Raw genomic sequence first — 17,756 nt, 5'->3', positions numbered from 1 at the left:
AAAGCTCCTTAACGGAAACACGTCTTCTGGACTCTCTGCGTGACAGTTTCCGGCGAGGAGTGGGTGTCCCTACAGGAGGTCCTGAAACCTCCCCACTGTTTTCGCTGGAAGTGTCTCTGAGCCATCCCTCCAGCTCCCTTTCCCTCAGCTCAGCTCCTCTCCCCCTACTGGTTCCCTCTTCAGCTGCTGAGTCTCTCCCAACCTGTGTGAGCCCTTTCACTTCCCTTCCTTCCGATGGCAGTTCCCTGACATCCACCTCCCCTCCAGGGCCCCCTTCATCCCCTCTCGCCCCCTCCTCTACGGGCGGTGAGGAGGCAAAACCCCGGAATGAACTTCCTTCATCTTCCGATGTCCCGAACACTTCTCTCCACCTGTTGCGGTTCCTGGTCTCGAAGTACTCCTCCTCCTCAGAGTCCATCTCCCCTTCCCCTTCCGATTCCGAGAATCCTTCCAACTCCTCCTCCTCATCGGTGGTCCCAAAGTATTCCCTCCGGAACCTCTCCACAGGCTGAGGTTTCCTTGGGAACCTTTGATGGAACGTTTCTATCAATACCTCGTCATTGATATCTTCTGCCATTACCCAAGTGTTTTCTGACTCCGGTTCTCCTTCCCACGCTACCAAATACTCCACCTGATCCCCCTTCCATCTGGCGTCGAGGATTTCTGCCACATGGCTGCTGCATTCCCTTTCTTCTATGACCGGTCCCCGAGTGGCCATCCCTTCTCGTCCCCCCTCATACGGTGACAGTAACGACCTGTGAAATACTGGGTGCAGTTTCATGTGGTTGGGTAACCGGAGCCTGAAAGCCACTGGGTTGACCTGTTGAATGACCTCAAAGGGACCCAATCTCCTGGGTCTTAATTTCTTACAACCTCCTTTGAACGGCAACCCTTGGGTTGACAGCCACACCCTATCTCCCACCCTTATGGTTTCACCTTCCCTTCGGTTCTTGTCTGCCTGCCTCTTGTATTCTTCCTTCGCCCTTTCTAAGTTGAGTTGGAGCTGACGATGGATTGCTTCCATTTCTTCTACAAAATGCTCGGCTGCCGGGACACCCCATCTCTCCCCTTCTCCCCCTGGGAAAGCCCTGGGATGACACCCATAATTAGCCAAGAAGGGGCTCATCCCTGTGGACACATTCTCGGCATTGTTGTAGGCAAATTCCGCCAGCGCCAACTTTTCTACCCAGTCATTCTCTCTGTCATTGACATAACACCTCAGGTATTGCTGGAGGACCCCGTTTGCTCTTTCCGCCTGCCCGTTGGTTTCAGGGTGCCGGGCAGTCGAAAAGTTGCCCTCCACCTGCAGTAAGCTCATGAGCTTCCTCCAGAACCTGGAAGTAAATTGTTTTCCTCGGTCTGAGACCACCCTCAATGGCACCCCGTGCAACCTAAAAATGTGTTCTACAAATAACTTCGCTGTCTCTTCCGCCGTGACTGCATGCGAGCAGGCTACAAAGTGGCACATCTTTGTTAGTAGGTCTACCACCACCATGATGGCTGTTTTCCCCTTGGACTTCGGCAGATCAGTCATAAAATCTATCGACACTGCCTCCCAAGGTCGTTCTGGGGTTGGTAAGGGTTCTAATAGCCCCGCCGGTGCCCGCCTCTCCCCTTTGGCTCGCTGGCATTGCTCACACCCTCTTACATACTCCCGTACATCTTCCCTCACCTTAGGCCACCAAAATTCCCTGGTGACCAACCACATGGTTTTGTGTTGTCCAAAATGCCCCGCCGTGGGGCTGTCGTGCAACTGCTTGAGTACCCTCCCCCTTAAGTCTCCTTCAGGGATATACAGTGCCCCTTTGTAATACAAAGCTCCATTTCTTTCCTCGAAACCCCCTGGTTCCTCTCCCTCACCCCTAAGACCTCTGAGCTTATTCTGGGCGTATTCATCATTCTCTGTTTCCTCTACCAGTTCTCTTTGTCCCACCAATGCCGCCCCACACACCCAGCGGTCCTCTGGAATGACATGTCTCTCTTCGGGTGCTCCCTCCCCCTCCAAATATTCAGGTTTGCGTGAGAGAGCGTCCGCCCTAATGTTCTCTGGGCCTGGCACGTAACAAATCTCAAAGTTAAATTTGGAGAACTCCTGGGCCCATCTCACTTGCCGTTGGTTGAGCACTCGTGCCGTCCTCCAATACTCTAGGTTCTTGTGGTCAGTGCACACTTGCACCTTATGTTGTGCGCCAATTAGCAGGTGCCTCCATCTCCGGAACGCCTCATGAATGGCTAGTAGTTCTCGGTCATACACCGTGTAGTTCCTCTCGGATTTGTTCAGCTTTCGCGAAAAAAAGGCACACGGTCTCCACTCTGACTCCTCCTTCCCTGGCTGCAGAAGCACCGCCCCAATAGCTCTGTCTGATGCGTCAGTTTCCACTCTCATCGGTTTTTGTAAATCCACATGCAGGAGTTGTTGTTCCGAGGCGAAGGCCCTTTTTAGTTCCTCAAATGCTCGCTCCGCCTCCTCAGTCCAAACGAACTTCTTCTTACTGCTGAGACAGTCCGTAATGGGCGCCGTCAGGTGGGCAAAGTTTCGGATGAACTTACGATAGAAGTTCCCAAATCCTAGGAACCTCTGCACATCCTTCCTTGTTTTGGGTGTTTTCCATTCCAGCACCGCCTGGACCTTGCCGGGATCCATGGCCAATCCCTTGTCTGACAGGCGATACCCCAGGAATTCCACCTCCTTGGTATGAAACTGACACTTCTCCAGTTTCACCCACAGCTGGTTGGCTTGCAGCCTGCTCAACACTTCTCTGACGTCTCTCACATGCTGCTCCTCATTCTCAGAATACACCAACACGTCGTCTAAGAAGGCCACACAATTCTTGTAAAGCAAAGGCCCCAGGACATGGTTCATAAACGATTGAAAGCACGCGGAGCCTCCTTGTAGGCCGAAGGGCATAACTAAATATTCAAATGCCCCCAAAGGGGTGAACATGGTGGTTTTCCATTCATCCCCCTTCCTTATTCGTATCAGGTTGTACGCCCCCCTTAGGTCCAGTTTAGTAAAAATCTTTCCCTTCCTGACCCTTGTCAAAATGTCGTCAATCCTGGGCATAGGGAAAGCCACTGGTTCTGACACTGCATTTAAGGCCCTGAAGTCACACACAAGCCTCGGCTTGTTCGTGTTTTTTTTATCCACAAAAAACACTGGGCTGCCCCCCACCGCCCTGGACTCTCTGATGAACCCTCTCTTCAGGTTCTTGTCAATGAACTCTCTTAGCTCCTGCATCTCTCTGTCTGACATGGCGTACAGCTTGCCTACAGGGAGCTGTGCCCCAGGGAGTAAATTGATTTGACAGTCAAAGGGTCTATGCGGGGGTAGTTGGTCAGCTTCCCTTTCGCTGAAGACGTCGCGGAGATCTGCGTATTGTCGTGGTACCTTCACGTTCTCCGTTACTTCAGTCCCTGCTAGGGTGGCTTGGGCCCCTGCCAAACCCTTTCCCTCTTTGCAGTGTTCTAAGCAATGTGCTGAACCAAAAGAAACCACTCTCTGATGCCAGCCCACCAGCGGATCATGTAACGCTAGCCAGCTCATCCCCAATATAATGGGAGCTCCTCCCAAGGTGGCCACATTAAACGCTATCAGTTCGGTGTGCCTTGCCACCTTCATTATCATTGGGACGGTCTGCAAGCTGACTTCTCCTCCCAACAGCTCCCTGCCATCGATCGTGGTCACCTGCAGGGGGTTGCTTAAAGGGATCGTCTGTATCTGGTGTTCAGCTGCAAACTCTTTGCTCATGAAATTGCAGGAGCTGCCTGAGTCCAACAGCGCCTTTATCTTTAGAGGGTGTCCGTTTGGCAGCTCTAGCGCCACTTCTATCACTAGGGCGGGTTTAGGAGGTTCTGGCGTGGGCACTTTCACTGCTCTTTGGCCTGGCTGCTGTGCCCCGACGGTGGCAGCCAGGCGTTGGCTTTTACTTGCTTCGGTATTTCTTCCTCTCTTCCCTCCACAGCTCCTACCATCCCTTGCCATTCCTTCCTCTGGGGGCAGACTCTGGCAAAGTGACCTGGCTGTTGGCAGAGATAGCATTTCCGGGCGCCTTTTCCCTCCTTCTTTCCCCCCTCACTGGGCTTTGAAACTGCGCGCGCGCGCGCTGTTCCGATTTCCATCGGCTCTGCCGGCGGGAAAGTTGGCTCTGGAATGTCTGGAATGCGGAACTCCTTCCAACGTTCCCCCTTCCCTTCCCGCCTCTCCAATGCTCTCGCCTCCTGGCGCGCTCCTATGGTCAGCGCTGATTTGGTCAGCTGGTCCATAGACTCCGCCCTGGGCGCCCGGGAAAGTTCGTCTTTCACAGCCGAAGAAAGCCCTTCTTCAAAGAGCATTTGAATGGGTTCTGCCGATAGATCCCACCCCAATTTATGGATCAACATGGTGAACTCAGTCCAGTACTCACGGACAGATCGGCTCCCCTGTTTGCAAGCCATTAACTGTCTGCGGACCACTCCCTGTTCAATATCGCTGGAAAACATCAGATCCATGGCGCGAAAGAACTTCATCGTGTCCTTTAGGACGTCACTATTCGCTGCCATCAGGGGTCTAACCCAGTCTCTCGCCCCCTTTTCAAGATGCCCAATCACGAAAGCCACTCGTGATTCCTCGTCAGGGAATTCATCAAACTGCAGATTGAGGGCATATTGCATCTCTGTCCGAAAGCCATGATAGTCTTTGGGCTCCCCCCCAAACTTCTGCACCAATCCTGGTACCTTTCTGACGAGCTGGGTGTCTTTCCCCTTTTTGTCTGCATCCTGAGCCCTCCTCTCCTCAAGCCTCGCCGTCTGCAGCGCTAGCTGGACCTCCAACACCCGGTACCTTTCTTCCAGGCTTGGACCCGCTCCAGCTCCTGCTTCTCCGGTTCCGGCTGGGTTGCTCATGATGCCTTCTCCTGCACAAGCTGCTCACGAAGACTGTCGGAATGCTGTGATGGGACGATGAGCTGCTTGTGTGTAAAATCCTAGTCCCTCAGAGTTTGGTCAAGTTTGCAAACCTCTGTCTGTAACGGAGCCCCTTAAACATGGCTCCGTCAGTCGCTGGCAGATTCCGACAGTGGTTGCTTTCGGAATCGCTTCCAACATAAAAGCTCCTTAACGGAAACACGTCTTCTGGACTCTCTGCGTGACAGTTTCCGGCGAGGAGTGGGTGTCCCTACAGGAGGTCCTGAAACCTCCCCACTGTTTTCGCTGGAAGTGTCTCTGAGCCATCCCTCCAGCTCCCTTTCCCTCAGCTCAGCTCCTCTCCCCCTACTGGTTCCCTCTTCAGCTGCTGAGTCTCTCCCAACCTGTGTGAGCCCTTTCACTTCCCTTCCTTCCGATGGCAGTTCCCTGACACTGTAGTTTAAGGGTACTGGAAATTGTAGCTCTGTGAGTTGTAAATGACAGTTCCCAGGATTCTTTGCTGGAAACCATTTGATTTAAATGTGTGCTGTGGATGTGACCAGAGAGCAAAGGTTTGAAAGGAATCCTCAAATGCAGGCTGTGTGCTAAGTCAAAAGGAATGCAGTGGAACCTTGGTTCTCAAACGGCTTAGTTGACCAATAAATCGACTCCCATTCCAATTTTCAAATGTTTTTCGGAAGCCAAATGTCCGATGCGGCTTTCGCTTGAGCGCAAGAAGCTCCTGCAGCCAATCAGAAGCCGTGCCTCAGTTTTCAAACAGTTTCAGGAATTGAACAGATTTCTGGAATGGATTAAGTTCAAGAATCCACTGTATCTGATAACCAGGAGCTAATTGAAATGTTTATTATCCCTGCTGCGTGTGAGGGGAGGGGCACGGAGATTAAAATAACATTGCATAAGAAAAAATAAGGATTAAAGGCTAGAAAGACCTTTTGTAATATGTTGAAATATTTACACTGTCATCCAAGGAATAAATCCTAAACTAATTAGCTATGGAGATTAAATATGTCACCACGTTGCTTACACAGGCGAAATACAAGCACTTGCACACCTCACCAACAGATCTCGCTCCGTTACAAAGTGCCACCTTACATACATTCTCTCTCATTTCCTGGGAATGTCAGGGCAAGAGAGTCTTTTGACAACAGCAAAGCTGAACCAAGCAAGGATTACATACAGGTTAGATGAGGTCATGCCAAGGGCTTAACTACACTTCCGGGTGCCTCCGGTCCAGACCGCAAATATTTTGCAGGAGGGGTTCAAGGCTTCGAGCACATAACAGGACTTCAGACTTACACATTTAAAGTGGGTTAAAGCTCAAGCAGTTTGGAAAGTGATGAGGAAATGCACTGAAAAGTGTGGAATGAACACATGCTGAATTGTAAGAAGCATAAGCACCTTGTAAGCAAATCAGGATGAATGTTCAACAAACCAGGAAGCATAAAGCAAGCCTTCCCTCCAGATGTTGCTAGACTACTGGCCCTGACTATTGGCCAAGTACCTGCATCTGATGGAGGTTGCAGTCTAACAATGCCTGGAGGCTAGCAGGCTAGGGAAGGTCCTGGCCTTACATGGAGATATGGTGGCTGTGATCTATTTCTTCTTTTTGCACATTACAGAACTGTGTGATATGTAGAAGCATATGTTCTGGACTTGGAGAAGTTCTACTGTATGTTGAGGATATGACTAAGCTTATGAAGTTATTGGGGAAAGGGACACCCTTTACAGACCCTCCAAGTGTCCCTATTTTCCAGGGACAGTCCCAGATTTACAGTAGCTGTCCTAGTTTCTGATTTAATCCCAGGATGTCCCACTTTCCCCAGAGAAACATATGGTGGGGCATCTCTATTTTCATTGGAGAAATGTTGGAGGGTATAGAATAAGACACCCCCAGGTTTTTTTTCAGCTGGAACTCACCAGAACTCAGTTCCAGCACCTCTCAGGTAGGCACTATTGCCATTCTATGAGGGATGTGTTTATGGTGAGTTCCAGCACCTCTTTTTCTAGCAAAAATAGCACTGGACATCCCTATTTTTGTCAGAGAAATGTTGGAGGATATGCCTTTACAAACTTGTATCTGTATTCTTCTGAACAGGAGGCAGCACTTTGCTTAAAGGAAATCCTCTGTTAAAAAGTACCATATTTTTTGCTCTATAAGACTCACTTTTTCCCTCCTAAAAAGTAAGAGGAAATGGGTGTGCGTCTTATGGAGCGAATGCAGGCTGTGCAGCTATCCCAGAAGCCAGAACAGCAAGAGGGATCTCTGCTTTCACTGCGCAGCAGTCCCTCTTGCTGTTCTGGCTTCTGAGATTCAGAATATTTTTTTCTTGTTTTCTTCCTCCAAAAGCTAGGTGCGTCTTATGGTCTGGTGCATCTTATAGAGCGAAAAATACAGTACATTGTTAAGGGATATGCAGGCCTTCTTTTGAGCCAAGGTCTGCTCCCAGAACATGGGAGCAGAACCCCAGAACTCGATATAGGTACTAGTTCTTGGATCTGGGAAATGCGAAGAAATAATAAGAAGCTCAGCTCAAGTCAGCTGAAGTTGAAACTCCATGCAGTAAATATAAAATGATAACTCTTGAGATAGGACTAGCCCTGAATAATCAACAGAAGATTTGTGAACATGTGCAGAGTGCCTTGCAATTATCAACCGCTGCTTCTTCTACCATTCAAAAAAAAATAACACCAAAAACAGTAGCCTGTGGTACTTGATCCATTGTGGAAGCTGTATCTTATCTTTGCTGCTTCTAAGAAAGAAACACTCCACACGTGTTCAGAGCTCCACTCTTCCTAATTATTACTTCACACTGGAGGGCACAGGTCTGCCATTGAAAACAGGTTCCACAGCAGAATTCAAATTAAACCCTGTGCTTTTGAATTACACACAAAGTGAGGTAGGCATGAGCTGCTCAGTTTAATTATCAGTTACATGACTCAGCTCTTACTTTAACAGAGTTTCATTACAAAGTTCCAAAGAGAATTCTAGAGACTGAAAATTTAACTCCTATCAGGGTTTAAGCAAGTAGCTGTTCCAGGAGATCTCTGGAATATTGACCAAGGGCTCCCCCTAAAGGATTTTAATGGAAAATGCCTGAATCCTTGCCCTACTCCACATTTTCAGATTCATCTATCCAAAAGCATGTGTCATATTTTGGCACCTCACTGTATTGTAAGTTAAATCTGTTTTATTTCATTTGTTCTTCTATAAGAGCTGCTTCATGTGTAATAATATGCATACTATTATGCACACACAAGCATCTTCCATGCTGGAGTTTTGCAGTAGTTGTGTTGTGGGTTCGAACCCCATGTTGGGCAAAAGATTCCTGCATTGCAGGGGGTTGGACTAGATGACCCTTGCGGTCAGAGCCATCTTTCCCATAGGGCTTAGTGGTGCGCCACGCCAGAGCGCTGGCCTCTCAGGGGCGCCCCAGCAAGTGTGGGAGCTGCGCGGCTTTGCTGACGGTCTCCCCTTTCCCTGCACACCATATGGATGGCGGGCATGCAGCTTCCCTCCCAAGCCTCTGCGGGGATCGCTCTCCCGCAGCAGCATGGGGGAGAGTTGCGCCCCCCCCCAATGGCTGGCAGTGCACAGCTATGGCCATCACAACACTATCCGTGGTAATTTGGGGGCACTGGGTGGATATTTGCACCCCGGCATCGCATCTGCTAAAGACGGCCCTGCTTGCGGTCCCTTCAAACTCTACAATTCTATGAGTCTATGCTGTTTAAAAAGTTGCATGGGCCTGAAAAACGCCATTATTATCCTCTTCAGCAGGATGTAAAAAGAGCCCTGGACATGTTAGAGCCTGAGCATGTTCTGCCTTCGCTCTTAGAGGGTATCAGTTGCTGGGAATCATAAGCAGAGGCTGTTGCATTCAGGTCCTGCTTAATGGCTTCTCACGGGTATCTGGCTGGCTACTATGAGAACAGTAGTGCTAGATTAGATGGGCCTTTGGCCTGATCCAGCAGCTCTTGCATTCTTAAAAGTAGAACAGATGTTCTAGCCAGCAGCCTCCCCAATGTAGCATTTCTAACAGGTTAATTATAAACACAGGCATTTCCATTTGACATGTGGATCATCCCGGGAAGTTATTCAGCCTCTGTATATTACATACCAGAACTGAAACCAGATCTTACCATACCCCTATCCTTTTTTTAGACATGAACTGCCTGATGTCATCATGGGTTAGTTCATATATTCATTCCTGCAGCAACAGAGCCCATAGTTTGCATGCGTAAGGATTCCAAGTAGCACTGTTTTAAAGATACTGCTAGGAGCATGGATAACATTGGCCATATTCACACCATACGTTTAAAGAATTGTGATACCATTTGTCAGGGTGCCCCTGCTTTCCTCCACTCAGAGCTACAATTCTGAGTGGTTTAACAAGCCTTCACAAGGAACTCTTCAGCATTGCAGCTCTTGTGTCTCTGCCCCTTACACCAGCTGAAGGTGTCGCCCTCCAAAAGCAGGGGAGAGAGATTTCCCACACCAAGGAACAAAGATCGTTTTTTAATGTCCCTGGACCACTGTTGCCTGGCGATGGACCTGTTCACAGTAAACTCAAAACCCAGCAGTATATGGTTTAAGCTACAACATTGTGTGATCCTAAGCAGCTTCCTGGTACAAAAGAGAAGACATCCATCATGTATTTTCTTGCAGCATGACCTTTTCCAGGGAGAAAGAGGGTTAGCTACTGCTGCTACAGTTACAGACCTGGATGGGTGTCAGATTTAGGCTTCAAACATAAAGTTTTGCCTAATTTTTCTCTTTCCATTTGTTTACAGCTCTCTATGGAGTGTTATTTGAAAAGCACAAGGAGGCTGCCTTTGCTAATTATCGCCTGTGGGAGTCCTTGGGGTTTGTCATCGCCTTTGGTTACAGCACATTCTTAAGTGTCAGCGTCAAACTTTATATTGTGCTGGCTGTACTGGTGGTGGCCATGGTATGCTATGCAGAAGTCGAGCACCTGGAATCACAGTCCTCTCCTGGTCCTGAACTACCCAGTATCTCAAAGCAGGAGCCAAACGAACTAGGCGAGAAAGATCCGCAAACCCATTTGTAGCCCAGCAAAGCAAACCTCTGTAAGGCCAAGCAAATGGCCCAGTCCAAAAGTGCCTAATTTTGCTCATTTTCATTTTGTATGGGCTACCAGAGAGTAGTGCTGATACTGAAAGAGGCAGAGCATCACAGCAATGGTGCCACAGATGGCTTCTCAAAAGGCTCAACACCAAAGAAGGCTACCAAGGAACAGATAACATGATCTGTGCAATATGTAAATGGAAACTTCAATTCTTTCGAACTGGTGAAAAATGTAAATAGGATTTTTTTTCCTGCCAATACAATAATGACTTCAATTAAGACAGTACAATACTAGGGACCTTCTCTTCTTGCTACTAGTGACAAAAAATGTTTTTAATGGGTCTTTGATTTTTTTTAATGGGGGGGAGAATAAATGTACATTGATAATTCAAAAATGTTCTGTTTCTTACTAAATCACTCATATGCACATAGAAAATATAAATTGACTCTCATCTGGAATACAAGCTTACCACTCCCCTCAAGGAAATAAACATGAAACTGTAATTTCTCCATCCAAGTCTCCTAAGGAAATTGTTGGAGAACGCCCTGGGGGTGCCTGCAGTCCCCCAGAACTCTGAGCACCCTCCGGTACGCGCAGCTCTGGAAAAGGCATCTCCCTTCTCTTCCAATGTGCTCCTAGTGACATACATCATAATGATATATGCACACTAAGCTTCTGGCAGAACACAGCAAGAAGCGTGAGACATCGTAGAGCTAATCTACTATTTATTTACACACTATGTAAATCTGATGAAATGGGGTGAAGGATGTGGCATGGCATTTGGATGAGGCCAATGAGCCGCACCGAGCCCATGTGGAAGCAGTCATGTGGTGCAATGAATGTCCCTCCCATCAATGGGAGGAATGTCATGGGGCAGCCAAAGAAAACTTCAGGAAAGGACAGGAGAGTGCAAGAACCAGGGGTGCCAACTTTACTAAAATATTGGGGGGATAAGCCCCATCCTGCATAATTGATCACATGATGCGGTGCATGGACACCTTTTGAATGGCTATAAAGGTAAAGGGACCCCTGACCATTAGGTCCAGTCGTGACCGACTCTGGGGTTGCGGCGCTCATCTCGCTTTATTGGCCGAGGGAGCCGGCATACAGCTTCCAGGTCATGTGACCAGCATGACTAAGCCGCTTCTGGCGAACCAGAGCAGCTCATGGAAACGCCGTTTACCTTCCCGCCGGAGTGGTACCTACTCCGGCAGGAGCTGGGACCGAGCAACAGGAGCTCACCCCCGTCACGGGGATTCAAACCGCCGACCTTCTGATCGGCAAGTCCTAGGCTCTGTGGTTTAACCCACAGCGCCACCCGTGTCCCTTGAATGGCTATGCTCATCAATTTTTTTAGGAGGGAGGCCTCCTAAAATATTTTATTGGGGGCTAAGACCCCACAGCCCCTAGGAGTTGGCTGCTCCCAGCAGCCCACCAGCACAAGCCCAGCACAATGCTCAAAACTACAGTTCAGCAGCCGCCACTTCCCTTTTGGATTGCAGCTTTAGTTTTGTATTAATTATCCACTGCTTTGGCACATCGTGCTGTCATTATACAGACTGGATTCCCACACTTCTCGTGTGATACAGCAGCCACATGAATACCCAGAGAGAACCGCGTTCTTCTCCGCCCTCTACGGCTTCATTCTTTGATGAAAAGTTATGCTGGAATGGGACACAAATTCTATGCCATGATTATACCCATGACTGGGCTTTAACATTGCAACCCATCCTTGGACCTTAGCATGAAGGTAGGTCAATAATAAATAATTAGGGTGAAGGCAAGTAAATAATAATATTAATAAGAGCATAGCAGCAGGGCCTGTAAAATAGCTGGCTCAGTTTGAGAAGAGGCCTAGAGTTCAAGGAAGGGGGAAGTGGAAAAAGCTCCTGTGACCATGAGAGCATTCGCTTTTGTTCCCAGGATCTGTTTTGCATTGCTAAGCAACCAAGCTTTAACCCTCCTGGCTGGCTGGCCATCCAGGTGAAAGCAGGAAACAGGTGACAATTCAGGCAGCCCACAAATTCCTCTTCGGGTCTCAAAAAGAGACCGAAAGAAAAAATCCTTAACTGATGCCCTCAGCAATGGAGCTAAATGTGTTGCACTGATGACTCTGGGGATAATTTTTATGCTGAAGGAGAGGAGTGCCATTGCCCCAGTGCAGGTGTTCCCAAGGGGAAAGGTATGTGCATATTCTTGCAATAAAAAAGTAACAGGAATTAATTTTAACTATGTGACCATGAATGAATGAATTGGGCCACAGGCAAGCCGCACACTCTGGGTTGTATCCAATGGGAGTAGGGTTCCAGTGGTGCAACAGGACTTCTGTTTCTCCTCCTCCCTTCACGCACCCCCCCAAACTCTGCTGTGGGATCCCCCAACCCTCCAGAGCTGATTTTGAAGTTGGCGGGGGGGGGGGACTGGTGGGAACAGGAGAGCAAATTCAGTTGCACAGATGGGGCACTTGTTCAAGTGGTTAGGGCCCCCAGTCCCAACCCCAGATTGGGATGTAATAAAGGTACACTGGCCTACCTTGGAGTCATGTTGTAAGAATTTCTGAGGTACGGTATGAAAAGCAACATGAATGCTCTGGGATCAGCAACTGGGCATGTGTCCAAATGTAGGATACCCATTTTACTAATGGGATCGTGATTATGATGTCGCTGCCTATCAACAGGATTATTCTTAAGTGCCATAAAGGGAAACAAATTGTTAGTACTTAATTTATGGTTATAGCATTCCTGTTCCCAGTCAGGGAAAGACATAGGTGGGATTCTCTGTCTCAAGCGTCAAAATAACTTAGCCAGCCATAGATACTTACAACGCTATGCACATTGCTGTTCTCTCTTGGACTGGCCTTGCTATAAGGATGCAATCTTATGCACACTTATATTGAAGTAAGCACCACTACATGGTGGGATTTATATCTAAGTAAATATTATAGGGGGACGCGGGTGGCGCTGTGGGTAAAACCTCAGCGCCTAGGACTTGCCGATCACATGGTCGGCGGTTTGAATCCCCGCGGTGGGGTGCGCTCCCGTCGTTCGGTCCCAGCGCCTGCCAACCTAGCAGTTCGAAAGCACCTCCGGGTGCAAGTAGATAAATAGGGACCGCTTACCAGCGGGATGGTAAACAGCGTTCCGTGTGCTGCGCTGGCTCGCCAGATGCAACTTGTCACGCTGACCACGTGACCCGGAAGTGTCTGCGGACAGCGCTGGCTCCCGGCCTATAGAGTGAGATGAGCGCACAACCCTAGAGTCTGTCAAGACTGGCCCGTACGGGCAGGGGTACCTTTACCTTTACCTTAAATATTATAGGACTGCTCCATAAGTAAATCAACGTTCTTTTAAATCTGTGGCCTGGTCTAAAAGCTGATATGTTTAATATAAAGGTTACAATCTAATTTTTAAAAAGTTAACATGAAAAACATATCAAAATATAACATATAGAGTGATATTCAGCCATTTTTAGTCCGTGTAGGCCAACTGGAATTAATGAGCATGACTGAGTTAGGTTCATTAATTCCCACTGGGTATACTCTGAGTAAATTGATTACCAGCCATGGCTTGGGAAGCAATTTCCTTATCGAATACAAGAGTTTAATGCAGACGGAACTCCACTGAGAGCTTTCCTCCTGGAAGCCCATTTCAATAAAAGTGAATTGTGGGGATTCTGCAAAGATAGATTCGAAGTAACCGCTAGGCCAAGCTGGCACAATCTGAAAAGCTGTTCTAGCTGTGATTGACCGGGTAGTAGAACAATATGTGAGATGAGGGTGTCCCTGAATATTCTACAGAAAGGGCGGGAGGGAACAAGGAAACAGAATGCTGAAGTGTGTGACATGCTGGCGCAGTGCAAGTTTCTATGGTGATTTAGAACTTGAGAAATATACATTATCAGTTTCGCTTCGAAAGCTGGAATTCCAGAAAGGAAGAAAAAAGGATTCTCCAACCCAGCATGAGATGGTAAAAATGTCACTTTGGCAAAAGGCGAGCCGCAACTCTGAAAAAGAAGAACAGATTTGCACAGCTACAAGAGAACTAAGGTTTGCACATTTTCCTTTTGAAGTAAATGTGGGTCTTCAGGGATAAGGGATCTTCTGTATTACAGATGTATAACAGGGAAGGGGAATCATAGCAGTACAAGAGGACAGAATAGCTAAGGACTGCCACTGAAATAGGAAAAGAGCTTGCAGCTCTGATTCATAAATATTATCTAATTTTATATGGTGCCATCACCACAGCTGGTAGTATACATAGAACCAAAATAAAAGTACTTGCCCCAAATAACTTACGATCTAAATTTAGATGGGTTGAGACAAGAAAACAACACAGGATAGGTAAGAGAGACAAGGGGCAACATGGGGACTAATACAAATGGAAGCATTTGAGATGGAGATGCATGCTGGTATGTAATAAACTTTTATTTGACAGTTTCTCATTTACTCTTGCATATTCACAGTACTGAACAGCTGGTGGGATTGAGGAGTCCGAGAAAAGGTATTTGGTTTTTTGAAAAATTCTCTTTAAACCTTCCATAAACTCAGCTGCCTGAGTTTTCCCAAGCTGGTATAAAATTATATTCATCACTGAAGCCTGTTTGGCTTCCTAATGCAAAGCCTACAAAACAACTTAATTTCTCTTGGGACCTGAATATGAATAATATTGTACTTTCTCTTGTGCTGGCTTGAGCACCTGACATAGTTCAAATCAGAACCTCTCTCTGCTCCCCACCACATACTTGCTGTTTACAATCAAGCAAAAAATAAATGGGAGCTTCCCTCTCATTGTAAACAGCAGGTATGGAGTCCCATGATTTGGATCGTTTCTGCCACAGCACCAATCTGGCTTACATGCACTCCGATGTCATTTTTTTAAGTAAGTATGGCATTAGCAACATCACATCAAGCTTGGCCAACCCAATAACCCACCATGCTAAGGTGGTCACAAACATCACAACCAAGAAAGAAGCTCATCACTCAAGGAGAATACAAGAGATGGGAAAGATCTGCAAGAAATTTCCAGACACATAATTTATAAGTGTTTATACAAATTTAGAAATACAGTGGTACCTCAGGTTAAATACTTAATTCGTTCCGGAGGTCCGTACTTAACCTGAAACTGTTCTTAACCTGAAGCACCACTTTAGCTAATGGGGCCTCCTGCTGCCCCCGGGCCGCCAGAGCACGATTTCTGTTCTCATCCTGAAGCAAAGTTCTTAACCTGAAGCACTATTTCTGGGTTAGCGGAGTCCGTAACCTGAAGCGTATGTAACCTGAAGTGTATGTAACCTGAGGTACCACTGTAATTACTAGAATCTAAGCAGAACTACAATGCAGCCATTTCCTCATGATGGGGAAGACTGCAACCCAGTGACCCAGTGATTAAGTGTCAGCTTAATTTGTTGTCTAGTAGTTAATTGTTGATAGGCATCTTCAAGCTCTGCTTTCCTTTCTTAGGGTTATCTTTAAACTGACCTTGGGCCAGGCAGCCCTACAAACAGAAGACTTCCCTGTGTACAGTAGGACGCACAACCACCTTAAGGAACCCAGGGTTGGAGAACACATGCTAGAGGTCCCTGTTACTCATGATTCTTCCCTGGGGATCAGATCTATGAACATCAGTGTGAGTCACTGGACTCACATGCTGAAAATGAATGTTGTGTTTTATTACCACGCATCAATCAATGTGTTTGTACCCTGCATATAACTGTATGAACGGGGCAACTCAGGTTCCAATCAAAGGAACGCATTCCTGTTGCTATTAAATTACCCAAACCGATAGAGTCAATTGTTTGCTTCCCCCACAGAAAATACCGATTTTCCAGAAAATCAAAGCTCCACCACAGCAAAAGGGGTTGATTCAGGAGGCTCCATCAAGCCACTAGTCTTCCGGCTACATGACAGCGTTCCTGAATTAGTCCGTGAGGTTCTACTGGAGCGTGGCTGGATCGAGTATGATGAGCACAAGCAAGATAACGAGGACTGGAACCTGTGCTGGCAGAACCAGCCTTTCCGGATGACAGACCACCGAAGCATTAAACCATGGCAGAGGCTCAATCACCATCCAGAAACCGTCCGGATCACCAGGAAGGACTATTTGGCAAGACATTTGAAGCGCATGAAGGGAATCTATGGAACAACCCTCTACGAGTTCAGTCCAGCAGCCTTCATCATGCCCAACGACTACATTAAATTTATAACAGAATACACCAAGGAGAGGCAAATACCCGGCAGGAAGCTGAGCTACTGGATCTGCAAGCCTGTCGCCAGGTCTCGTGGGAGGGGCATCCTCATTTTCAAGGACATTAAAGACTTTGTTTATGACTGCATGGTGATTGTGCAGAAGTACATCAGCAACCCCTTGCTTATTTCCGGGTACAAGTGGGACCTCCGCTTTTACGTATGTGTCGCTAGCTTTTGCCCCCTCACTGTTTACGTGTACGAAGAAGGGCTGGTGAGGTTTGCGACGGAGAAGTTTGACCTCGAGGCCCTGGACAATGTTTACGCCCACTTGACAAACACAAGCATCAATAAGTTTGGGCCCTCGTACAGGAAGGACAAAGACGTCATCGGCTCCGGCTGCAAATGGACGTTCAGCCGTTTCCGGGCCTACCTACGTAGCCGCCATGTGAACGACGTGCGCCTCTGGCAAAGGATCAACCACATCATCACCCTTACCTTGCTTGCCATCACCCCCTCGGTGCCGTTTACCTCTAACTGCTTTGAGCTCTTTGGGTTTGACATTCTCGTGGATGACAAGATGAAGCCCTGGCTCCTGGAAGTGAACCACAGCCCGGGTCTGCACCTCGACTGTGCCACAGATGCAGCTGTGAAAAGAAGGTTGCTCCATGACATCGTCGACTTGCTGAACTACAAGGAGGCCGACGCGCTGAGAACAAGCAAAGGGGTGATCCGGAAAGTGTCGTCCTTTGGCCGAACGCAGTCTTTGCTGACTACCAAAACTGACGTCTCTCTAGATTTCATGGCTTGTGGGAAAAGAACCAAGTCTGCAGTTACTTCCCCATCTCCATCACTCTTGCAGGTTAATAAGAGGAGCCCAATGTCTGGCAGGACAGGCAGCGCATACCCCAAGAAAACCTTAACCTCACAGCTGCGTGAACGAATGAACACGCCCAAAACATCCCTGCTGCCATCTAAAAGCAAACAGTTATTTAGAACTAGTAGTTCCCTATATGAGCCTGTTCAGTCTACCCGGTGGCTTAATTCAACTGAGCTCTGTACACACAAGCCATCTATCCCTCCCTTTTTCCTCTCAGATAAAGACAAAAAGCCATTCCCTCGGGTGGGTGACTTTGTCCTTATATTTCCTTTCAGTGATGCAGTCCTTGAAGCATCTAGGAATGGGATCCATGTCAAAAGTGTAATAAAAGAAATACACAAATTAATGAGCAAAGAATTGCAGCCAGAGCACCAGAAATCAAATAAAAGCTTATTTAACCAGTAGATGAGCGGGATGAGCAATCCTGTATGTCATTTACACCAGAGGGTGCATGTGCTGCAGTTACGCTGGCACACTTTATGCCACATTCTATAAGACTCCCACAAAAGTTGGAGGAAGGATGCCACTATGAGGACACATCTGCACCACAGAGCAATGGCTACACCACTTTAACAGTCAGGGCTTCACTGCTATGGATCCCTCTGACCTGAACAAACATTAGTTAGCGTCCCTTTTTTCGGGGGGGGGGGGAGTGGTGACTTCACCTCCAGGTGGTTCTGGATGAGACAAATTGTATAGACTTATT

General features: G+C 47.7%; 2 protein-coding genes across 4 annotated transcripts in view; both read left to right on the top strand.

Annotated features, from left to right (window-relative positions):
• Window positions 1-10,383, top strand: part of UNC93A (unc-93 homolog A) — a 30,317-nt gene extending 19,934 nt beyond the window's left edge. For all 3 annotated transcript variants that reach the window (XM_081000704.1, XM_081000703.1, XM_081000705.1), the window contains one exon: window positions 9,694-10,383. In XM_081000704.1, coding sequence (XP_080856830.1) covers window positions 9,694-9,971 — 278 coding nt within the window. In that variant the 3' untranslated portion in view covers window positions 9,972-10,383. The remainder of the gene's footprint in view (window positions 1-9,693) is intronic.
• Window positions 10,384-11,934: 1,551 nt separating this feature from the next.
• TTLL2 (tubulin tyrosine ligase like 2) lies at window positions 11,935-17,459 on the top strand. The gene is made up of 4 exons (XM_081000688.1): window positions 11,935-12,171; window positions 13,890-14,034; window positions 14,451-14,488; window positions 15,798-17,459. Exons 1-4 carry the CDS (start codon window positions 12,084-12,086, stop codon window positions 17,453-17,455), a joined length of 1,929 nt encoding a protein of 642 aa, XP_080856814.1. The 5' UTR covers window positions 11,935-12,083; the 3' UTR covers window positions 17,456-17,459.
• Window positions 17,460-17,756: the final 297 nt, after the last annotated feature.

The sequence above is a fragment of the Podarcis pityusensis genome, assembly GCF_964106645.2.
Source record: "Podarcis pityusensis genome assembly, chromosome: 3".
NCBI classification, from domain to species: Eukaryota; Metazoa; Chordata; class Lepidosauria; order Squamata; family Lacertidae; genus Podarcis; species Podarcis pityusensis.
The sequence above is the reverse complement of the archived record's forward strand: the minus strand, read 5'-3'. Positions and strand labels throughout refer to the sequence as shown.